Genomic DNA, 25468 nt, shown 5'->3' with positions numbered 1-25468 from the left:
GCATTGTTTCTCAACCAAAACAAAGATTTGATTAAAAGACAAATCTTTTAAACCACACAATGCAAAATAAGGAGTGCTCTACACTATTTGGCTGATCTTAATTTTCAACATACTGCTTTCAAAAATCACAACACAAAGTCCCGTCTCTTTTTCACTGCAAGTCCAAATTGGAAAACACATCGGAAGTGCTCAATGCCTCCAGGGCCCAAGTCGGCATGAGATGATAACTCCCCTGCACCCCATGGAGGGCGAAACAAAGTGCCATTTGTCCATGACTGGCAACTGTTATTTGAAAATTTGGACAGTAGAGGGGGATAATGCTCTTTTGAATTACAACTGGACACCAGATGAAACCAATTAACACTTCCCTGGGAATGCAGTTGCCTCAAAGATTTTTTAAGATACCCGTCCCTAATTGCAGCACAGAAATGCAGTTATACACAACTGAAGCATGCTTATTATTCATTAGGGCTCCAGACACAGGACCCTGACTTCTGCTGGTCTCCAGGTAAAAACACTTGGTTTCTGCTGGTCTCCACAAAGAAATCCCCAACTCATGTTGGTCCCCACAAACAAATCCCCGATTCCTGCTGGTCTCCAGACACAAATCCCTGATTCCTGCTGGTCTCCACACACAAATCCCTGACTCCTGCTGGTCTCCAGACATAAATTCCTGTCTCCTGCTAGTCCCCACAAACAAATCCCCAACTCCTGCTGGTCTCCACAAACAATTGGGCGGCACGGTGGCACAGTGGTTAGCACTGTTGCCTCACAGCGCCAGAGACCCGCGTTCAATTCCCGCCTCAGGCGACTGACTGGAGTTTGCACATTCTCCCCGTGTCTGCGTGGGTTTCCTCCAGGTGCTCCGGTTTCCTTCCACAGTCCAAAAATGTGCAGGTTAGGTGAATTGGCCATGCTAAATTGCCCGTAGTGTTAGGTGAATGGGTGAAATGTAGGGGAATGGATCTGGGTGGGTTGCTCTTTGGAGGGTTGGTGTGGACTTGTTGGGCCGAAGGGCCTGTTTCCACACTGTAAGTAATCTAATCTAATCTAATCCTGCTAGTCTCCAGACACAAATCCCCAACTCCTGCTGGTCTCCACAAACAAATCTCTGACTCCTGCTGGTCCCCACAAACAAATCTCTGACTCCTGCTGGTCCCCATAAACAAATCCCTGACTCCTGCTGATCTCCACACAGAAGTCCCCAACTCCTGCTGGTCTCCACAAGCAAATCCCTTACTCCTGCTGGTCTCCACAAACAAATCCCTTACTCCTGCATGTCTCCAGACAGAAATCCCTAACTCCTGCTGGTCTCTCGACGCAAATCCCCGACTCCTGCTGGTCTCTACAAACAAATCTCTGCCTCTCACAAGCCTCCTAGCAGATAATAAAACAACACAAACATATTGCCGGTTTCTATCCTGAGTTCATTGTTTTTTTAAGTATTCAATTGTTTGATCATTCTGTCTTTTGACAATGCGAGTCTGGGAACTGATCTATGTTTGATTGGTTCAGCCTGGGTGTGGACTCTGAGCAGACTAAAGTGTGGTTACAGAAGTTTTTGGAAGCTGAGCTGGGATCAGCGCAAGTGCAGGAGTAAGTGAGGACTGCAGATGCTGAAGATCAGAGGTGAGAGTGTGGTGCTGGAAAAACCTGGCAGCTCAGGCAGCATCCCAGGCTAGTCCTATGAAGGGCTTATGCCTGAAACGTCGCTTCTTCTGCTAATTCCTGATGAAGGACTTATGCCTGATTCTCCTGCTACCTTGGATGCTGCCTGACATGCTGTGCTTTTTCAGCACCACACCGTCAACTCAGCAAAAGTGCAGTCATTTTACAATTGCACAGATATTTACACCTCTTGCCCACTTCAAAAACCTGTGTTGGCTCTGAAGAGCTCTGAGAGATATGAAATATGCAACAGATTTTCGGTCTACAATAGGGCAGAGGTCATGCCATCATACTGATTCTTCAAGCTATGCCCTCTCTTGACCTCCTTCCACCTATTGCATTTCCAACGCCCCTCCCCCAAGTCCCTCCTCCCTACCTTTTATCTTAGTCTGCTTGGCACACCCTCCTCATTCCTGAAGAAGGGCTTATGCCCAAAACGTCGATTCTCCTGCTCCTTGGATGCTGCCTGACCTGCTGCGCTTTTCCAGCAACACATTTTCAGCTCTGATCTCCAGCATCTGCAGTCCTCACTTTCTCCTCTTTTGGGTATAGCCATGGCACATTCAGCTAATGTACCCTTCCATTAAACAACAGATTTTTTAAGAGTTGAACCAGTGGGGACCCCCTGAGGGGGTCAGCTTTGGTTCGGGAGTGAAGTCGTGGGCACTAATTCTGCCTCAATAACAGGCGACGGTACCTTTGAGTGCGGCAAATCACGGTCATCATGGAAAACGTCACGCCCACAGCTAGGCCGAGGTCCGCATTCAGTGTGATTACAGCCAGCCATGTGACCACCCAGACTGTCTGCAAAAGGACAAGGCAAATGGTTGTCAGAGTGCATACAGGGACCGTGATGAAGACTTTGTGTAGGCACAGGACAGTACAGCAAAGAAAGTTTACAGGCCCGAACCTCATTATTTTAATCAACGTGCTCAGAAATATTATGATGCATATTCGCAGCAGGTGGGATTTTGAACTAGGGCCTAAGGTAGGGACACTACCACTGTGCCATCAGGCTCAAAGAATAAAGAGCAGCACAGCACAGGAACACAGGCCCCCTGCGCCAACACGTGACACCTTTCTGAACTAAAGACCTTCTTCCTCTACGCGGTCCATATCCCTCTATTCCCTGCCTGTTCGTGTATCTGTCAAGAGGCCTCTTAAACATTGCTAATATAGCTGTCTCCATCACCTCCTCTGGCAGCGAATTCCAGACACTTGCCAGCCTCTGTGTAAAAACACTGGCCTTTCACATCTCCTTTAAGTTTATCCCCTTTTACCTTAAACCTATGTCCCTGAGTAATTGACATTTCTACCCTGGGAAAAAGGTTATCCATGCCTCACATGATTTTGGGAACTTCAGTGAGGTCGCCCCTCATCCTTTGATATTCAAACCAAGCTTTTATCCTCATAGCCAATACCCTCCAAATCAGGCAACATTCCAGTAAACCAGTTCTGTACCCTCTCCAAAGCCTCCATGTCCTTCTCGGAGTGTGGCGACCAGAACTGTTCCAAACTGAAGTTCTGTACAGCTGCATCGTGATTTGCCAATGTTTATACTCTATGCCCCAATAGATATATACAAGCATGCCATGTGCCTTCTTGACTATCTTATCCACTTGTGTGGCCACTGTCAGGGAACTGTAGACCTGTACGCCTCAAATGGGATGGCTAATGATCAATCATGGGTGATTGTTTGCGAGGTGGTTCTTGGGCTTTTTAAAGTGGCTCTGTCACGGGAGCAATGTTATAAAGGAGAACTCAGGTTCAACAACTTACAAAGTCCATTTTGCTCACTCTCCACAGTTCTGGTAGATCCTGGAACTGGAGGAACATCTGGCGCAGGCTGGTGACATTAATACAGGCCAGAACTGCCTGAAAAACAGGGCATTTTATTCTTATTAACTCCCCTCAACATTGCTTACTCTCTCTGTCAGAAGCAAATGATACTTACCATTTACAGAAACAGATAAGTTCAGAGCAGGAGTAGGCCCAAAGGACATGCGTGAACCAAAATGGGTTTTGACAATAATCAGTGATAGTTATCATGGTTACGATTAGTGAGACTAGCTTCCTAGTCCAGATCCTACAATAACTTTACATTTATAATAGTTTATGGCCCACTAGTATCGTCTAGTGAAGGATATCTTCCACCCTTACCCAGTCTGGGCCGACAAGTGACTCCAGACCCACAGTCAATGTGGTTGACTCTTAACTGTTCCCTGAAATGGCTCAGTGAGCCATTCAGTTCAAGGGCAATTAGGGATTGGCAGAAATGTCAGACTTGCCAGCAATGCCTACTTCCCATGTAAGATTTTAAACTCTACTGGGATTTGAGCCCACATTTCCAAAGTTTAATTTGGATAAATGCAAGGTATTGCATTTTGGTAAAACAAACAAGGGCAGGACTTACACAATTTATGGCAGGGCCCTGGGTAGTGTTGTAGGACACAGAGACCTAGGGGTTCAGGTAAGTAATTCTTTGAAAAAGACAGGGGGGTTAAGAAGGCATTTAGCACACTTGCCTTCATTGCTCAGTCTTCGAGGGGAAAGTGAGGACTGCAGATGCTGGAGATCAGAACTGAAAATGTGTTGCTGGAAAGGTGCAGCAGGTCAGGCAGCATCCAAGGGGCAGGAGAATCGACGTTTCGGGCATGAGCCCTTCTTCAGGAATCCTGAAGAAGGGCTCATGTCCGAAACGTCGATTCTCCTGCTCCTTGGATGCTGCCTGACCTGCTGCGCCTTTCCAGCAACACATTTTCAGCTTCATTGCTCAGTCCTTTGAGTGTCGGAGTTGGGACGTCATGTTGAGGCTGTACAGGACATTGGTGAGGCCTCTTCTGGAGAACTGTGTCCAGTTCTGGTCGTCCTGTTACAGGAAGGATATTATTAAGCTGGACAGGGTTCAGAAGGATGTTGCCGGGAATGGAGGGTTTGAGTTATTAAGAGAGGCTGGAGAGGCTGGGACATTTTTCACTGGAGCGTAGGAGGTTGAGGGGTGACCTTATAGAGGTTTATAAAATCACCTGGATAAGGTGAATGGCAGGTGTCTTTTCCCTAGGGTCAGAGATTTCAAAATTTGGGAATATATTTTTAAGTTGAGAGGAGAAAGATTGATTAGATTAGATTAGATTACTTACAGTGTGGAAACAGGCCCTTTGGCCCAACAAGTCCACACCGACCCGCCGAAGCGTAACCCACCTAGACCCATTCTCCTACATTTACCCCTTCACCTAACACTACGGGCAATTTAGCATGGCCAATTCACCTAACCCCTGCACATTTTTGGATTGTGGGAGGAAACCGGAGCACCCGGAGGAAACCCACGCAGACACGGGGAGAATGTGCAAACTCCACACAGAGAGTCGCCTGAGGCGGGAATTGAACCCGGGTCTCTGGCGCTGTGAAGCAGCAGTGCTAACCACTGTGCTACCGTGCCGCCCATAAAGCAAGAGATCCCAGGATTCTATCTGACTTGGAGCAGAAGAACTCTCTAAGCACCCCGGCCAATATCCATCCCCTGAGTGATGTCAAGGCAAGAGCCTTGCGGGCTATTTATCACATTGTTGTTTGTGGGAGCTTGCTGGGTTTCTGACATTACAACATCGACAGGTTCAAAATACTTCATTGACATTGAAAAAAGACATGAGAAGCAATATTTTTACAGAGAGTGGTTCATGTGTGGAATGAACTTCCTCAGGAAGTGGTGGACGTGGGGACAGTTACAACATTTAAAAGGCATTTGACAAGTCCATGAATAGGAAAGGTTTGGAGGGATATGGGCCAAGCGCAGGCAAGTGGGACTAGTTTAGTTTGGGATTACGGTCAGCATGGACTGGTTGGACTGAAGGGTCTGTTTCCATGCTGTACGCTACAAAGGACTCATCCATCAGCTAGTTATCATTACAACATCATCTCCATCAAAGTTTAGCGTGATTTCTATGGCTCACCTTGGGTAGAGAGTAAAACAGTGGCCCAATCAAAAGTAGCACCACCAAGACAACAAGACAGGTGAAAAATCCAGCAAGCTGCAAAATCAGAATGGTAGAATTGAATTGAGTACAAGTCATGATAACTTCGCGGTAACTTACTGGCTCAATGGCGTCACTCTCACCCCTGAGTTAATCGCTTCAAGTCACACCAAAGAGCTGTTGGAGCACAAAATCTAGATTGCCACAGCCAATGAGGGGGTGCCTCACTGCCGGAGGTCCAGGCTTTCAAAGGAGCTCTTAACCAAGTCCCTGTCTGCCCTCTCTCGTGAAAGCAAGAGATCCCAGAGTTCTATCTGACTTGGAGCAGAAGAACTCTCTAAGCACCCCGGCCAATATCCATCCCCTGAGTGATGTCAAGGCAAGAGCCTTGCGGGCTATTTATCACATTGTTGTTTGTGGGAGCTTGCTGGGTTTCTGACATTACAACATCGACAGGTTCAAAATACTTCATTGACATCGATGGACCGTTAATCCAGGGACCCAGATCATGTTCTGGGGACCTGAGTTCAAATCCCACCATGGTGGAATTTGAATTCAATAAAAAATAGTCCTGCTGGAATTAAGAATCTAAAGATGACCATTGTTGGATAAACCCATCTGCTTCACTAATGTCCTTTCGCAAAGGAAACTGCCATCCTGACCTGGTCTGGCCTCCATGTGACTCCAGACTCACAACAATGTGGTTGACTCTCAACTGCCCTCTGGGCATTTAGGGATGGGCAATAAATGCTGGGCCGAGTCAGAGATGCCCTTGTCCCATGAATGAATTAAAAAACAAAATCCCTGGTGCCATTCTAGTAAATCCCTTTTCCAAGGTTATAGCCCTTCCATATAGTCAAACAATCTGTAAGTACCAACTCTGTGGGACTCCTGTGTGGATGATAATCCTACCTGCGTAGAGCTCCCCGTACTCTCTAGGATACTGCTCGTAGCCAATGAAGCTGAACTTGGAAAACAGGTGAATAGGGAGGAAATGGTATTCGAAATTCCGTGAGCCAAGAGTTCCTACAAAACAGGGAGGAAACTAGCTTAGAGCAATGTGGGCTGGGAAGGGAACATGATTTGAACTCAAAAGCCTACAGGATTCAAGATCGGTGAAGAAAAGGTGAGGGTATTTTCCCGGGTTTCCGGATACTCTATTCCCATACATTCAAGCAGGGGTTCAGCCAGGAAACCCTGTCGATTTGTGCCAAGCTGCCACTGACAGAGCAGGAGAAGCCCTGAGGAAATCAAAGGTACATAGAACGGTACAGTTCAGGAACAGGCGCTTCAGCCCATTAAGCCTGTGCCGACACATGACACCGTTCTAAACTAAAAATGTTTTGCCTCCACACAGTGCGTATCCCACAATTCTCTGCCTATTCATGTACCTGTCTATTAAAAGTTGCTGTTGTATCTGTCTCCAGCACCTCCTCAGGCAGCATTTTCCAGGCCCTGACCACCCTCTGTGTAAAAACAACCTGCCCCTCACATCTCCTTTCAACTTATCCCCTTTTACCTTAAACCTATGTCCCCTCTTAATTGACATTTCTACCCCGGGAAAAAGACTCCAAATATCCCAGTCTATCCATTCCTTTCATGGTTTTGTAAACTGCTATCAGGTCATCCTGCAACGTTAAAGTGAAAACAAACCAAATCTGTCCACTCTCTCCTCACAGCTAGTACACTTAAATCCAGGTAACATCCTGGCAAACCGTTTCTGTATTCTCTCCAAAGCCTCCACATCCTTCTGGGAGTGTGACAACCAGGACTGGACACAATATTCCAAATGTAGCCTAACTAATGTTCCATACAGCTGCAATATAACTGGCCAATTTTTATACTCTGCGCCCTGACTGATGAAGGCTAGCATGCCATACCCCTTCTTGACCTTATCCACTTTTGTTGCCACTTTGAGGGAACAGTTGACCTATACGCTGAGAGCTCTCTGTATGTTGATGCTACTAAAGGTTCTGCTATTTACTGTATACTTCCCTCCTGCATGAGACCTTCCACAATGCATCACGCCACATTTATTGGGATTAACCTCCATCTGCCATTTCTCCGTCCAAGTCTCCAGCCTATCTCTATCCTGCTGTATTTCCTGGTAATCCTCCTCACTGTCCAGAGCTCCCCAACCTTTGTGTCATCCGCAAGTTTACTAATCAGGCCACCTATATCTTCCAATTCATTTATACGGAGGAGCCTCGATTATCTGAATGACATGGGTGGGGAGTATTTTGTTCAGATAATTGAATGTTCGGATAATCAAATGCCGGCTAACACAGTTTAGCCAAGCACTGGGACCTTGCGATCTTGCCGGATAATCTGATATTCGGATAGTCGAATGCTGGATAATCGAGGTTCCTCTGTATATACATATGTAATATTACATATTACAAACACCAGGGGTCCCAGCACTGATCCCTGCAGAACTATACTGGTCACAGATCTCCAGTCAGACAGACACCCTTCCACCGCTACTCTGTGTCTTCAATGGCCAAGCCAGTTGTGTCCAATTTACCAGCTCACTGCAGATCCTATGTGACATCATCTTCTGTATCAGCCTGCCATGAGGGAACTTGTCAAAGGCTTTGCTAAAGTCCATCCACCACCCTGCCCTCATCAATCATCTTTGTCACTTCCTCAAAAAATTCCATCAGGTTTGTAAGACACGACCTCTCAAAAGCCATGCTGCCTATCACTAATAAATCCATATTTTTAACAATCTGAGTAAATCCTAAATGAGGTAAGGCTCACCAGATCTGTAATTTCTTGGATTATTGCTATTGCCCTTAATTCATGGGCAGGTGCAAAATGTTACTAGTGGCCTATTAGCTATGTCACTGAGCTAATAATCTAGCAACCCAGGATAATGTTCAAATCTTGCTGTGCTGGTAGAATTTAAACTCAATTTTAAAAATCGGGGATATAAAGCTTATCTCAGCCATGGTGACCACAAATGCCCCAAGAACCCATGTGATTCACTAATGGCCTTGCTTTTGGGAAGGAAATTTGCCATCTTTACCCAGTCTGGTCTACATTAGCACAGCAAAGTGGTTGACTCTTAAATTCCCTCAGAAATAGCTCAACAAGCCACTCATTCAAGGACAATGAGGCCAACTAATGGAGACCTTTCCAATAAGGCCTACAACTTGAAAAAGCCTCTTGGGAGCACAGGGAAGAGGACAATGAGTCAATTAACATATCTGAGATTGATTTTTACTTGGCTAAGGAAGGGTTCAGGAACAGGAAGAGGCCATCAGCTACTCAGGGCTATGCTACAATCTAATTAGATCAGTAATTCTGCATCTTAACTCCATTTACCCAGTTCAATTCCATAACCGTTAAACCCCTTTATCCAAGAGGAATACTCTTGTCAATCTTAGTCATTGAATTTTCAACTGACCCCCAGCATCAACAGCATTTTGGAGGGAGAACATTCCAGATTTTCTCTCTCCTGACTAGCCTGGTTCTCCTTTCACGGTTTCCTCACCCCCTTGTTCTGACTGCCCCCACTAGAGGAAATAGTTTCAGCCTATCAACTCCTTTAAACATCTGAGAATCAGAGAGTCATACAGCACAGAAACAGACCTGTCCATGCCAATAAATTTTCCAAACTAAACTAGCCTCACTTGCCTACATTTGGCTTATTTCCTTCTAAACCTTTCCTATCTATGTACCTCATTGAATCATAGAGTCATGCAGCATGGAAAGAGACCCTTCAGCCCAACTCGTCCATGCTGACCAGGTTTACCAAACTGAACTCGTCCCATTTGCCAGCATTTGGCCCATATCCCTCCAAAACCTTTCCTATTCATATACCCACCCAGATGCCTTTTAAATGTTGTAATTGTACCAGCCTCCACCACTTCCTCTGGCAGCTCATTCCATACATGCACCACCCTCTGTGTGAAAAGGTTGCCCTTTAGGTCCCTTTATAAATCTTTCCCCTCTCGCCTTAAACCTATGCCCTCTAGTTCTGGACTCCCCTACCCTGGGAAAAAGACCTTAGCTATTCACCCTATCCATGCCCCTCGTGATTTTATAAACCTCTATAACGTCACCCCTCAGCCTCCGACAGTCCAGGGAAAACAGCCCCAGCCTGTTCAGCCTCTCCCTTTAGCTCAAACCTTCCAATCTGAGTAACATCCTTGCAAATCATTTTGCATCCTTTCCAATTTAATAATATCCTTCCTGTAGCAAGGCGACCAGAATATAAATAGGATGGGTTTAGAGGGGTATGGACCAAATGCTGGAAAACAGAACTAGATTAATTTAGGATAGCTGGTAGGCATGGGTGAGTTGGACCGAAGGGTCTGTTTCCTTGCTGTACATGCTATGACTCTATAATTGTATGCAGTACTCCAAAAGTGGCCTCAGCAATATCCTGTACAGCCGTAACATGACATCCCAACTCCTGTACTCAATACTCTGAGTAATGAAGGCAGACGTGCCAAGTGCCTTCTTCATCACCCTATGATAACTGTGTCACAACCTTCAAGGAACTATGTACTTGCAGCCCCACGTCTCCCTGTTCAGCAACACTCCCCAGGGCCCTACCATTAACTGTGCAAGTCCTGCCCTGGTTTGTCTTACCAAAATGCAACATCTCGCATTTATCTTAATTAAACTGCATCTGCCATTGTTTGGTCCACTGGCCCAGTTGATCAACAACCCCTTGTACTCTGAGATAACCTTCTTCACTATCCACTACACCACCAATTTTGGTGTCATCCGCAAACTTACTCCTCATGTCTCCCATATTCTCATCCAAATCAATTATATAAATGACAAACAGCAGTGGATCCAGCACCGATCGGACAAGAGACCACCAAGTGAGGACTGAATCAGGCTCATTTGTAGTTTGATGCTACAGACCTGATTGGGGTCAATCTTGTATCTGTGCTTGTCTGCATAGAGCATAGCCAGTGATACAGACACAGCGTAGCCGACAAAGGTAATTGCAATGGTATCTCCGATTATACTTGGGATGCTCCCCAGTGCTGGCAACTGGGGCTTTGGGAATCTAGGAAGAAAATGAAGAGAAGACATTATTTCATTGTCTTTTGAGATAGGTTGTGGTAAAAGGCAACTAATAGATAAAATAAAAAGGCTTAACATGTGTTTCGGTCCCCTTTAACGCTGACTGTTAGAAGCTGAATGGAACTTCACATGGTTCCAAAGAGATTCCTTTCATATTCCTTCCTCAGATTTCCTAGCCATCACTTCCAGCTCATCTTTTTCATTCAAAATACAATGAAGTGCATAGGATTGCCTTCGGCAACAAGTTGTTCATTGGACATAAGACCATAGGTGCAGAAATTAGGCCATTCAGCCCATTGAGTCTGCTCCACCATTTGATTATGGCTGATAGGTTTTTCAACCCCGTTTTCCTGCTTTCTCCTATAACCTTTGACCTGCTTGGCAATCAAGAACTTATCTACCTCTGTCTTAAATATACTCAATGACCTGGCCCCCACAGCCTTCTGTGGCAATGAATTCCACAGATTCCCCACTCTCTGGCTGAAGAAGTTTCCCCTTATCGCTGTTCTAAAGGGTCTTCCCTTTCCTCTGAGGTGGTGTATCAGCCATCTGCTACAGGCCCAGTGCATGATGACGTCAGGTGTGGTGTCAAACAAGATGCCAGTTTATCATCCCCCATTTCACGCTGCTGCCCAAAACCAACTTCACCCTCAATGGGAGCCGTGCCGTTAGCATGTGCAAGTTGGCGCTGTGTACTTGTTGGTAGGGAGTGAACTGCAAGATGCCAAGAAAGTGCCCCGAATTTCTGACATCTTCAGCCCGCAGATGGATGACCATCACTTCATAAACTGAGGATTCAACTTTATCCCAAACTATCCTGAAATGAAAAGTGAAAGGACTGCAGGTGCTGGAAATCAGACACCAAATCAGAAATTGCTGGGAAAGCTCAGCATCTTTGGAGAGAAATCAGAGTTCACGTTTCAGTTAACACAGTTCTGAAGAAGGGTGACTGGACCTGAAACATTGACTCTAATTTCCCTCCACTGATGCTGCCAGATCTGCTGAGCTTTTCCAGCAATTTCTGTTTAGCCTGCCATGCACTTGGTTCCAAAATCATTCCTTGTCTGATTCTCCCAGGTCGCTTTCCCTTCAATTTATCCATTTGTTATGATCCCAGCTGAAGCTAATACAAAGTTAAAAATCACACAACACCAGGTTATAGTCCAACAGGTTTAATTGGAAGCACTAGCTTTCAGAGTGACGCTCCTTCATCAGGTGATAGAAGGAGCGGCGCTCCGAAAGCTAGTGCTTCCAATTAAACCTGTTGGACTATAACCTGGTGTTGTGTGATTTTTAACTTTGTATACCCCAGTCCAACACCGGTATCTCCAAATCGAAGCTAATACAGTACTTGACAAGTTAGATCCTGGACTGAAATCTGGCTCAATAGTTCATAACTTTATTTCTTTTTAATCGTGGAAGTCAGTTACTGAATGCAGTCATGAGAGGCTGCCAGTGTACTTATAAGGCAAGGAACAAAACATTTTGTAAACAAGGGAAAAAAAAAGTTGTCAAAACTAGGGCGGCACGGTGGCTCAGAGGTTAGCACTGCTGCCTCACAGCACCAGAAACCCAGGTTTGATTCTACCCTCGGGCAACTGTCTGTGTGAAGTTTGCACATTCTCCCTGTACCTGTGTGAGTTTCCTCTGGGTGCTGTGGTTTCCTCCCACAATCCAAAGATGTGCAGGTTAGTTGGATTGGCCAAGGTAAATTGTCCAGAGATATGTGGGTTAGCCATGGGAAATGCAGGGTTACAGGGATGGGGTGGGTCTGGGTGGAATGCTCTTCGGAGGGTTGGTATGTACGTGATGGGCCAAATGCCCTGCTTCCACACTGTTGGGATCCTATAATTCATTAAATGCATATCAAACGAAACAGACCCTCTGCCACCACAGTGCCAAGCTCACCAACAAAGGTATAAAGATGACTAACCATATCGTCCCCTTCTCTGCATACAGAATATCATTTCAATGTGAAGTTGTATATGCATGGCCCAAGTGAATTCTTTCAGCGATTGATCTAGATAAAGTGCTTCGCATTTGGGCAATGTCGAAATGGATGTTTACTCGGAGAATTATTTTCTTGCGCTCTCCCTTCATGATGGAGAAAGCTGGAGCATTAGAACATTGCTCTCCCAGTCGGAGGTCTACAGCAGTGACCCCCAACCCTCCAATAAATGGCCTTCTCACATTGGCATTTTGATCAACTTAGCGGGGCAGAACCTAGTGCTGTACTCTGGCCATTTCAGACCCTGCCCTACACTTTTCTAACTATCAGAGTCAGTTTGCTGTGGGCGACAATCATTCCAGAAGCTTCTACTCCCAGATGCACCCATTCTATGTGCATCAACATGGTCCTTTACAAAAGAATTCTAGGGCGTATGATCTTAAGGTGCTGCCCAAGAACATATAGTCTTTAGGTCTCAAAAAAACCGTGGAGGAGCAAATAGATATGGACTACTGATTCTGACCTCAGGGTTGCTCAGATCTGTTCACTGCTAACACCTGGCTCTGACTTCACCAAAGATCATGAGACCAGGAAAAGGTTGTCTACTTGAAATAACAGTGGTTGTGCCACTGAGGGTGTTTCTCAATTGCCTGAAGAAGGCTGCAAGTTATAATGTTGAGAGTTTACTCTGTCACTGCCCCTTTCCCTTGAAAAATGTTGCAATGCCGCACATGAACAACACCTTGTTCCACTCTCCCAATGCTCCCCAAAACAGGCCCAAAACCATCTGGGGCTCCTGTGATAAGCCCTCAGGTGGCCTAAACTCAGGTCAGTCTCACACATTCAGCAACATTCCAGACAAAGAAAACTCAATACCTCTCCCTTAGTTGTGCCCCTTCCTACCATCAGTCTTGCTTTGAGATGGAGGCAAGCTGCACTCTCAACTAGGCAGTGCAGATAGCTCTAGGCCCGAGGCCTGGAGCCTTGCAACTCCAACTAAACTCAGAGCTCTTCCACTGCTGAAGGTTTTAGACCATCTCGATCTTGAAGTGGTGAGAGACTGAGGAGCTCTGCGGATGTGTTCCCCTGACTCACCCAACAGGCCCCATCAGTCCACAGTTAGATATCCTGCCCTGGGTGAGGATTACAAACCAGAGGGGCAGGTCATGGACTGCAGAACAAACTCCCCGACTTAGAGCTGGGACTGCCGCCTAAATAATAAAAAAGAACTGAGCATAAAGGTTGACCCAGGCAGGTCATATTTGCAAGCTGGGAATGTGACTCAGCTTGATGACCAGGAAACTTTGGTTACACATCACTAACGAACTGGAACTTTTTATGAGCAAACAAAAAAACCCAAGTCACAATTTTTCACTCAAGACACTAGTGGTAATTGTCACACACCATTCCTCACTGAGCTTTTAATCTGCCAGAGAAAGGAAAGCTCACCCTGCAGGGATATGACCCACGACTTGGACGTTGCAGCACTCATCGAGCGATGTAGCAAAGGTGACTGCAGTAGCCACTATAATCTGTTAACAAAGCAAAGTACAGGGTTAGATACATACAGCGTGGAGACAGACCCTTCGGTCCAACCAGTCCATGCCGACCATAATCCCAAGCTAATCTAGTCCCACCTGCCTGCTCCTGGCCCATATCTCTCCAAACCTTTCCTGTTCCTGCACTTATCCAAATGTCTTTTAAATGTTGTAACTGTTTCCTCACAAAATTCATCACACACATGAACCACTTCGCCGTGTAAAACAATTGCTCCTCGTGTCTTTTTAAAATCTTTTTCCTCTCACCTTAAAAACATATCCCCTAGTCTTCAAATCCCCCCACCCCCCACCGCCGGGAAAAGACACCTGCCATTCACCTTATCTGTCCCCCTCATTATTTATAAACCTCAACCTCCAGCGTTCCAGTGAAAAATGTCCCAGTCTATCCAGCCTCTCTTTATAACTTAACCCCTCCATTCCCAGCAACATCCTGGTAAATCTCTTCTCTGAACCTCTCCAGTTTAATAATATCCTTCCTGGGTGACCAGAACTGGACACAGTTCTCCAGAAGAGGCCTCACCAATGTCCTGTACAACCTCAACATGACGTCCCAACTCCTACACTCAAAGGTCTGAGTAACTAAGGCAAGCATGCTAAATGTGCTAATTCGTTTCAGGTATTTCCCCATCACAAATGGATCAGAAGCTGGTAAAACGCCACTCCGTTTGTACCTGCTCGGTTGCCATGTTTAGTGGGTAGCCTCCTCAAAGCTGAGACAGAGTCATGACTACAAACCTCCAGCCCACTCCACCCACTGCAGCGCTGGGGGAGTGCTGTGCTGTCAGAGCTACTGACATTTAATTGAGGCTGTGCCTCTTCCTCAGGTAGATATAAAAATAACCGCACAGTGCAATTTCAAAGTGAGGTGGACTGTCCAGCGTCCTGGCCAATATTTAATGCTCAGACGCAACAGATTCTCCAATCGTGACTTCATTGTTAGCGGGAGCTCGTTGAGTACAAATGGACCGCCACATTTCTGACATGACAATGTTTTAAAAATACGATGAAACACTTGTGGTTGGTGATTTAGGGTTTCCTTTTAATTGTTTCCAACACTTTGCGGTGCCTTTATGTACATGAAGCACTCAAAAAGGCTCATTACCTGCTCTGAACTGACCCCATCTGAATCCGTGCAGTTTAAGTGCCAGATCACAATGACAGGAATTCATCAACCTCGCTGTCTGAGAAGGACAAAAGCCTGGATCCCACCGCTGAGCGCTCAGCTCCTCAATGGACCACTATTCAGTTTTGTGGGGAAAGGGCTCAGGCAGCTCAAATGGGAGGGCTGGTTGGAAGGACTGGGCTTCAGGCCAGCCTTCAGGCTGTCTGAAAGGGACTCAGGATGAAGGACAGTGACAATGTATATCAGGATTTAAAACACAGATCAGCCATTAGGCCATAAGAAACAGGAAGAGGAGTAGGCTGTTTGGTCCCTTGAGCCTGTTCCACCATTCAACGGGGTCACGGCTGATCTGACATTCCTCACATTCACTTTCCTGCCCTTTTCCCCAGAACCTGAGATTCCCCATCTGATCAAGACTCTATCTCAGCCTTAAATATACACAAGGACTGTGCCCCCACAGCTCTCTGTGGCAAGGAGGTCCAAACCCTCTCAGAGAAGAAATGCCTCCTCATCTCAGTCTTCAATTGGTGCCCCATTATTCTGAGCCTATGACCCCTGGTCCTAGACTCTCCCATGAGGGGAAACCTCCTCTCAGCATTTACCCTGCCAAGCCCCTAAGGAATCCAATATCTTCCACTGAGATCACCTCTCATCCTTCTCAACTCCAGTGAGTAGAGTCCCAGCCTGTTTAACCTTTTCTCCCACACCAGGGATCATCCGAGTGAACCTTCTCTGAACTGTCTCCAATGAAATGACATCTTTCCTTATTTAAGGGACCAGAGCTGCTCACAGTGTTCCAGACGTGGTCTCACCAGCACCTTGTACAGTTACAGTAAGACTTCCCTACTCTTACACTCCAACTCCCTTGGAATAAGGGCCAACATTCCCTGAGCCTTCCTGATTCCCTGCTGCCCCTGTGTGCTAGCTTTCTGTGTTTTACACACAAGTGCCCCCAAATCCCTTTGTGTTGCAGCTTTCTGCAGTTTCTCTCCATTTAAATAATATTCTGTTCTTTTGTCCTCCCTTTTAATTTTGACTGAAAGTGAAATGGAAATAATTGAATTCAATGCTGAAGGGGCTAAATGGCCTCCTCCTGTACAATTTTTAACGAGCATACATTCTAATCAGGACACTACTCTCCTCCAGATAGGATGGACAATCTTGAGGCATTGTGCTGAACCTTGCCAGCCTGAAGCTAAGAGAAAGTGATGACTGCATTGCTGCATTGCTGGAGATCAAAGTCAAAGGGTTTGGTGTTGGAAAAGCGCAGCAGGTCAGGCAGCATCTGAGGAGCAGAAGAATCGATGTTTCAGGCAGGAGCCCTACATCAGGGATGAGACTGAAAGCTGTGGAGCCTCACACAGGTGGAACTGTGTATGGCTTCACATCCATCGTCCGTCAAACCATCTGTCTATCCATCCATTCAGCCATCAGACCATCCCTCTATCCATCTGTCCATCCATCCTTCCGTCCATCCATCCCTCCCTCAATCCATCCATCTATCCACCCATCCGTCCATCCACCGGTCCGTACGTCTGCCCATATGTCCATCCATCCGTCCGTCTATCCATTGGTCCATCCATCCATTTGTCCATACCACTTGGGATAAGTCCTGAGGCAATGACATTCACAGCAGCTGCCATCGCTCACTCACCATGACCACCTCGATGGGAATGGGAGCACGGAATCTCTCCCTGAAACGGCTGCTGAGCTCTTTTGTCGGAATGAGCACACAGAGGCATATCAGGGAAATAATCAGCTCGACAATATTGGTCGCAGAGAGCGCTCCAAGTACTGATGCCAGTGTCTGAGGAGAAAGGAAATTTATTTTGGTCATTTTTTTGGCTTGTCCAATGTTGTTTTGAAAGGCAGAATCCGCTATCTTTTCATTGCCTCACACTATGCAGATTTCCTTGACTACACAAATGGAACTGGTCCCAGGCAACGACACTCCTCAGGCTTCAAGGCAGTATTGTCTGGCTTGCTGTGCTATTCTCTCCTTTATCTCCAGCTACGGAGATCGACGGAATCCAATCAAGTTATTATCCCAGCTTCCTTCCAGTGAGTAAAATGGGGGTTTTAAAAATGTCTTAATGTTTAAAAAGAAGATTCAGTGTTCTTGTCATTGTGGGGATGTGCCTGGCTCCCACTTGACCACACACATCCCAGTACTGTGTGGTTGAAATCAGGAACTCACAGTGGACAACTGCCAGTGTGATCCACCTTCTATTGCTCTGTTAGTGGTACTGAGACCTGGCATGGATTGGTATCTTTTGCTTAGCTCCTGTTAGGCTTGGCATGACCAAGTGATGTGAATGAATTTCTAGGTGCCATTAGGTGTCCTAATCTGTTCTGGGGCACTGGAGTGTAATATCGGTGCCAAGCATCTGAAAGGTGCCCACCAGCCCTTTCAGAGGAGGAAACAGAAACCATTAAATTGGCAGGACAATGAAATGAGGTGAGCCTCATGAGGTTGGTTGGACAAGGAAGAAGATAGTAGGCATACCACTGAGAATGATTTGGAGGTGCCAGTGTTGGACTGGGATGTACAACGGTTGAGTGATTTTTAACTTTGTACATACCACTTAGAACCTGACTTTACTAGCCCTCCAAAATTGGGGCAGTGCCCATGTGTGAAGTAGGCTGGCATTGCCAAATTAGTGCCTCCTCATGATAGCAGGTTCTGTTCACGTGGGCAACAGGCATAAAGAGAATGGGGTGGGGAGGGAACTTGTCTGAGCAAAAGCTCTTAAAGGGTTGTTGCTCACAAGCAGAGTTCAAATTTAGCCCAAACTGTTGCCTGCTCACGTCACACTTGCTGGTGTTGTGCACAACAAAATGCAGCACTTTTTGACGAAACATACACTTGCTGATCAGTTTTATTTCAAACAGCCTTAAATCCCAAGTCTATCTCTTCTTCATACATGTCTTAATAATTATTCTTAATCTACATGTTTGGTTGCATGCTAACGTACCTTAGGGGCTGGTGGAGCTTGAAGCCAGACCTTCTAGCCCAGAGATAGAGGCATTACCACTGCACCACTTTGTACATGTTGATGCAATTAACTAAGTAGATCACAATGAATGAATGAATGAATTAGCTTTATTGTCACATGTACTCAAATGTGTACAGTGAAATGTTTCAGTGCCATCTTGGGTACAAAGGTAACTTGGTAAAGGTTCTTCAGTTACAGATTAGTTACAGCACAAAGCGTCACCAACATGGTGCCCATCTTAGGGACAGAGTACCCAGGTACAATCCTTAGTTACAATGTCTTTACCTTGTGACCTTTAGTTCCTGGATATTCAGCAGCCTAATAATACATATAAATAACTGGATGCATAAGGAATCATGCACTATGTACATACATCATAAATCATTAAAAAAAAGGTGCGTTAGCCAAGCTGTGAAAATGCACACAAAGCACTGGGGTTGAACTTTACAGCAATAGAATTCAAAAGATGTGACATTATGCTGTCTTTCATGGAACTTTAGTTAAACAACACTCAGGATATTGTGCACAATTCCAGCCTCCACAGGACAGAGTGGAAGGAATGAGAGAAAGTGTGAATTTACAAACCTGGGAAGGTGTAGCAATCAGGGAGAGCAGGGTTTCTCTTCTGAAAATATATGTTGGCGGTGCTGGAGGTGGAGGGAGACTGACCTAAGGAAGGTCTTTAAAATGATTAAAGGATTTAATAGCATAGATGTTGAGAAATCCAGAGACCCAGGTAATGTCCTGGGAAACCCAGTTCATGGCAGATGGGGGAGGGGGCTGCGGAATAAAATCTGGAATTAAGAGTGTAATGGCGACCACGAATCTGTTGTCAATTGGAGGAAAATCCCATATTGTCCTTACCATCCTTACCTGGTCTGGCCCACGTGTGACTCCAGACCCACAGCAATGTGGTCGACTCTTAGCTGCCCTCTGGGCAATTAGAGATGGGAATGAATCCTGGCCTAGCCAGCAATGCCTTCATCCCATGAATGAATGATAAAAATGGGCTGGATTTTCATTGTCATGCCAATCTCCAACACCATGTGATCACTGATGAAGTTCAATGCAAGCAAGTGTGAGATTATCCATTTTAGGCACTTTCTAGATGGTACTGAAATGTTCTTACACAGACTGGGACTGAAGACTGGTTAGCTGTTTCCTAAAACAGTCCTTTCTATCCTGCACGGGGGAGCTTATCTCAATGAAGTCTGATAATTCTTTCAAGTAAGAACCCTGTTATGGAACAGACCAGGCCCCCTCAAAATATTTAAGAAGGTAGCCTAGACCCTAACCTTTCTCTTATTTTAAAGGTAGATGTGAAGTACTGTGTTCCAGTTGCAATTCGATTGGTCAAATTACTCAACGTTAGCGGATGGCTCACTGGTTAGCACTGCTGCCTCACAACACCAGGTACCTGGGTTCGATTCCATCCTCAAGCGGATGTCTGTGTAGAGTTTGCACGTTCTCTGTGTGGGTTTCCACCGGGTGTTCTGCTTTCCTCCCACAGTCCAAAGATGTGTAATTTAAATGAATTAGCCATGCTAAATTACCCATCGTGTTCAGGGATGTGGAGGTTAGGTGGGTTAACCATGGGAAAATGTAGGGTTATAGGGTAGGGGGGTGGGTCTAGGTGGAATGCACTTCAGAGGGTTGCTGTGGACTTATTAGACCAAATGGCCTGTGGGGATTCTTCCTCTTCATCTTCCATAAACTCAATTTATTTAAACACTATAGGTACAATACAACCAAAGAAAGAAGAACTTTGAATAACTTAACTGTATTGGAAAACTTAACCAAATAATAGATACAGTAACTATTAATAATTAACTGTTCCGATATAGTAGTATCTCACAAACACACCCATTGGCAAAAAGGGCAAATTCAGAACAATAGATTGCCTCACAGGTAACCCAACAGCAGAGAGAACCCCCGGCTTCTAACTGTAACCAAGAGAGGGAAAAGTTAGCTTCTACTTTGACAAAACCCCATCAGCTTCTGCTGAGCATAAAAGAAAACCAGAAATCCTGGTCTGAGAGAGCTGGCCACACCCAGCCACTCTGCTTCTATTGGTTGAACTTTAAAAAAAACCCCAGGGCCTCATAAGCTGTTGACTTTACTGGCTTTCCAAGTCGTCAGCTCGGTACCTCTGACTGAAAGCCTCTCTTTTAAAATTAAACAGGACAAAATAATCCCTTAAAGCCATAGCATTGTCACACCACAAGGTTGGCCAAGCGAATGAGGATAAGTGCCCGACACACCGGTCCTTTAAACACAAATGCCAACCTTAAAGATGGTGAAAGGTCCAGCAAAGCGCGGAAGCTGTAGTCCAAGCATGGTGTTGAGCTGGGAGATGGTGACGTGGAATGCAGTGCCACTGGTAAATGCCTTCACGATTGGGTCAGACAAGTAGGTGGAAAGGAATCCGAGCTGCAGGACAAACATACAGATCTGGAAGAGGAAGGGAAAAGCTTGAACAAAAGTGAACCTGAGACCAGGAGTGTGAATGCACTGATTCATGATGAAAGCTCCTGGCTTAAATATATGCACAGTTGAGGAAGAAAGTTTCTCCCCTTTCTCTATCACTGGCAAGGCCAACATTTATTGCCCATCCTTTGATCTGAATGGCTTGTGAGCCATTTCCACGTCAACCTGTGAGTCTGGAGTCACACGTAGGCCCAAACTAGGTAAGGGCAACAGATTATGGCATTTATTTTGAGAGGTCTGGAATATAAAAGCAGCGATGTACTTCTGAAGCTCTATAAGGTTCTGGTCAGACCACATTTGGAGTATTGTGTGCAGGTGTGGGCCCCCATATCTCAGGAAGGATGTACTGGCCCTAGAGTGTGTTCAGAGGAAGTTCATAAGAATGGTCCCAGAAATGAAAAGCTTAACATTGAGGATGCTGGGTCTATACCCGATGGAGTTTAGAAGGATGGGGGGGTGGGGGGATCTAACTGAAACTTACAGAATACTGAATGGCCTGGACAGAGTGGATGTTGGGAAGATGTTTCCATTGGTAGGAGAGGCTAGGACCCAAGGGCACAGCCTTAGAGTAAAGGGAAGACCTTTTAGATGGAGATAAGGAGAAACTTCTTCAACCAGAGAGTGGGGAATCTATGGAGTTCATTGCCACAGAAGGCTGTGGGGCCAGGTCATTGAGTAGATTTGAGACTGAGATTGATAGGTTCTTGAGTATCAAGGGGATTAAGGGTCACAGGGAGAAAGCGGGAGAATGGGGTTGAGAAACTTATCAACCATGATTGAATGGCGGAGCAGACTTGATGGGCTGAATGGACTAATTTCTGCTCCTATGTCTTATGGTCTTATTTCTTTCCCTAAAGACATGAGTGAACCAGATATGGTTTTCATAACAATCAACAATGGTGTCATGGTCACCATTAATGAGACCAATGTTTTTTCCCCCACATTAATTAGCTGAATTAAAATTGACCCAAATGGATTTGAACCCATGACTTGAGACCATTAGCCTAGGACTGAATGGGTGGTTAAGAGTCAGTCACATTGGCTGTAGGTCTGGAATCACGTGTCAGCCCAGACCAGGTAAGGACAGCAGAATTCCCTCCCTAAAAGGGCATTAGCAAACCAGAAGGGTTTTTATAACTGTCAGTTATAGTTGCCATGGTTACCATTACGACTGTGTTCTGAGTATTAGCCTGGGCGTTTCTGAACTCCTAGTCCAGTAGCAATTCAATTAGGCTGCTATATATTTTAAAGGGGGGTCTCGTCTTTATTTAGCCAACTGGATTTCTCAACACAGAAGCCATTCTGCGATAGGTTACTGGATTGTGGGTATCACAAAGTGATAGTGGGTGCTGATGATGCTGATCTCCTGCATGCTCCTTGATTTGAGTTGCCCAATCGAAGCCAGGCTGACTCTCAGCACGACGTTAGGCTGACCTTCACTCAGATAGGGGAAATACCATTGGCAGGCTCTCTGAAGACTGGATGGTCAAAGGTTGACTTTGGCGGAGGACCGGGGATAGCTTGCTTGCTGCGCTTCCAACAAAACAAATGCAGAACATGAGGGCAGAGAGAGAAAAAAAATCACACTTTAATAATATGTTATCACTCAGATACTTTTTGCTGTGCCTCGCGAGAAATGAATTGAACTGAGGTCCGTAAAGTTTCACAGGAGTTTCTCCAGACTCCTGATGTGGCTCGGAAGAAAATCAAAAAAAAAAATCCCAAGAGAACTTTAGGCCTGGAATCCTAGCAGGGTCTAGATTGTCCCTTCCTCGTGTGATGCATTCTGGGTAAGACCACAGAGGCCATTGGGCAGCTTTCCTCAAATTTGTCAAATTTCCACAGAATAAAATCCAAGCGTAAAAATTTGGTGGGAATGATCATACTGAGATTGTTAGGAAAATGAGACAATCCTTTTAAAGTGAAAGCAGAAATAAACAGAGGCACCAGGGCTCCCCACCACATTATTCTGACATTGTTTGACCTCACTCTGTACGGAACATGGAAGGATTGCTGGAGCCTGGCAAACGAAAGCCCCATGACACTCAGCACCTTGTGGAGACAATGGCAGACGCAGTGATGGAAGGGAGACTGAAAGAAAATGAAAGGTTGCAGCAATTACCATCATAAGTCCCGAGAGAAAGGCCACTGCTGAAGCGACAGATATCCTTTGCTTCTCCAACTCTGGATCTTCCAGGCTTGTGACGTTCCATCGGTGTGGTACCAAGCGTTCGACAATAGAGCCAGTCATCAAGCTAATCCCAGCAAAAGTACCTTGCAAGAAGAGAACTTATGTTTAACAGTCAAGCGTGGTGGCTTCTGTGCAGTACAAAGAGAGCTAACCCAATACTCACTCTGCCCTCCAAATCAAATTCGGCTTTTCTTCTCTCCAAATGGCTCAATCAATCAGAGAAACAGAAGATAGGAGCCGGAGCAGGCCACTTGGCCCTACAAGCCTGTTCTGCCATGCAATATGATCATAGCTGGTCATCCAACTCAGGCCCATTCCTGCTTTGATGCATTTAGAACTGTATTAAACTCCTTGAAAGCATTCAACGGTTTGGGCCCAACTGCTTTCCATGGCAGAGAATTCCATAGACTCCCCAATCTCTGGGTGAAGATTTTTTAAAAATGTATTCATAGGGCCAGGACATTGCTGGTTGGGCAGCATTTACTGCCCATCCCTAGTTGCCCCCTTGAGAAGGTGGGGGTGAGCTGCCTTCTTCACCTGCTGCAGCCTAGATGCTGTGGTTTGACCCACAATGCCCTGAGGGAGGGAATTCCAGGAATTTGACCCAATGATAGTAAAGGAAGAGCAATATATTTCCAAGTCAGGATGGTGAGGGGCTCGGAGGGGAACTTGCAGGGACTGGTGTTCCCATGTATCTGCTGCCCTTGTCCTTCTAGATGGAAGTGGTCGTGTGTTTGGAAGGTGCTGTCTGAGGATCTTTCTGCAGTGAATCTTGTAGATGGTACACACTGCTGCCAATGAGCGTCGGTGGGGGGAGGGAGTGGATGTTTGTGGATGTGGTGCCAATCAAGCGGCTGCTTTTTCCTGGATGGTGTCGAGCTTCTTGAGTGTTGTTGGAGCTGCTCCCATCCAGGGGCAAGTGGGGAGTATTCCATCACACTCCTGACTTGTTCCTTGTAGATGGTGGGACAGGCTTTGGGGAGTCAGGAAGTGAGTTACTCGTCACATTATTCCTAGCTCCTGACCAGCTCACGTAACCATTGTGTGTATGTAGCAAGTCCAGTTGAATTTCTGGTTAACCTCAGGTTGGTTCCCTCACCATCTTCTGCAGACCCAGTTTGGCAGCTATGTCCTACGTCCTCACCTGAGTGCTTTCACCCATGCGAGAAGGATGGGGAGAGATTGGGTCATGCTATCTTGTCTAACTCAGCAGCAGACTCTTCATTTATTCATTCATGGGATGTGGGCATCACTGGTTATGCCAGCATTTATTGCCCATTTCCAGATGCCCTTAAGAAGGCCATTCCTTCTGCAAGCCATCCATTACAGGTGCACCTGCTGTGCCCATGGTTGGGATAATCAAGTGGCTTGCTGAGCTGTTTCAGGGGGCAGTTAAGGATCTGCCACATTGGCGGTGGATCTGGAGACACCAGACCGAGTAAGGATGGCAGATTTCCTTCCCTAAAGGAAGAAATGCTCTTCAGGGCATGACCCAACCATTTACAACAGGAATCATGATCACTGAGATTAACTTTCAGGAATGGATTTGCCATGCTGGGATTGAAAGCCCTGGGTCTCTGGATAACTAGTCTAGTGGATTTGGCACAACACTGCCACCTCCCTGCTGAGTCCTCAGAGGTGCCTTCTTTGGCATGAGATTTGAGGGTGACTTGTTCAGGTCAGGGTGACAGGAGAATAGAGTAGCCCTCCCCAGTATTCTAGCCTCAATCAACATAAACCAAATCAGTTTGATTGGTCATGCACCTCATCCTTGCATTGCCAATATAATTGTGAGACTGTCTCCTCTCTTAGCATCGGGATTGTCAGCAGAACAGATCCCGTCTTTGCCAAGGGTCTGATTTATGTTTTCACTCATTTGGCACCTTGAATTATGAAGCAAATGTTTATTTTATCTGCGGAATCCCTATTGGGTGCTTGTTAATTCTGAGGTTAATTCACAATAGACTCACTTACTAGCAAATGCACAAATTATTGGAAGAGGCACAAACACAGGGTGTTTTTTGATGTAAAAGGTGGCCAACTGAGCAAGGACAAACATCTAGTAAATTCGTCTCTGATTCCCTCAGGCAATCAAACCAAGCCCTGGTCGCCATATTAATTGCAGCCCCTATGTCCCAATTATTTCACCTCGTGCAGCTCTGAGGTACCCCGGATTATAATAATGGCCACTCTAGCAAAGGATTTTATTGATGCACCACAGAAAGCATCCTATCTGGATGCATCACAGCTTGGTACAGTAACTGCTCTGCCCAGGACTGTAACAAACTACAGGGAGCTGTGAACACAGCCCAGTCCCTCACACAACCCAACCTTCCATTCACTGACTCCGTCTACACTTCCCACTGCCTCGGGAAGGCAGCAACATCATCAAAGGCCCCTCCCACCCCGGGTACACTCTCTTCCAACCTCTTCCGTCAGGCAGAAGACACAAAAGGTTTGAAAACACGTACAACTAGAT

At 45.9% G+C, this 25468-nt stretch overlaps 1 protein-coding gene across 3 annotated transcripts in view; it reads right to left on the bottom strand.

Annotated features, from left to right (window-relative positions):
- slc26a10 (solute carrier family 26 member 10) overlaps positions 1 to 25468 on the bottom strand; it is a 165970-nt gene that overhangs the window by 119879 nt on the left and 20623 nt on the right. For 2 of the 3 annotated variants that reach the window (XM_043682076.2, XM_087985470.1), the window contains exons 3-11: positions 22921 to 23072; positions 20598 to 20762; positions 16970 to 17122; positions 14083 to 14165; positions 10521 to 10668; positions 6552 to 6665; positions 5619 to 5696; positions 3448 to 3543; positions 2366 to 2472 (exon numbers count right to left, since the gene is read on the bottom strand). In XM_043682076.2, the coding sequence (XP_043538011.2) occupies positions 2366 to 2472; positions 3448 to 3543; positions 5619 to 5696; positions 6552 to 6665; positions 10521 to 10668; positions 14083 to 14165; positions 16970 to 17122; positions 20598 to 20762; positions 22921 to 23072 (1096 nt within the window). The remainder of the gene's footprint in view (positions 1 to 2365; positions 2473 to 3447; positions 3544 to 5618; positions 5697 to 6551; positions 6666 to 10520; positions 10669 to 14082; positions 14166 to 16969; positions 17123 to 20597; positions 20763 to 22920; positions 23073 to 25468) is intronic. The other variant, XM_087985471.1, reaches the window with a different exon arrangement.

Source organism: Chiloscyllium plagiosum, unplaced genomic scaffold, assembly GCF_037043375.1.
Source record: "Chiloscyllium plagiosum isolate Xiang-an unplaced genomic scaffold, Cpla_swu_hap1 HiC_scaffold_53X, whole genome shotgun sequence".
Lineage (NCBI taxonomy): Eukaryota > Metazoa > Chordata > Chondrichthyes > Orectolobiformes > Hemiscylliidae > Chiloscyllium > Chiloscyllium plagiosum.
Note: the sequence above shows the minus strand (reverse complement) of the source record. Positions and strands in the feature narration are given on the sequence as shown.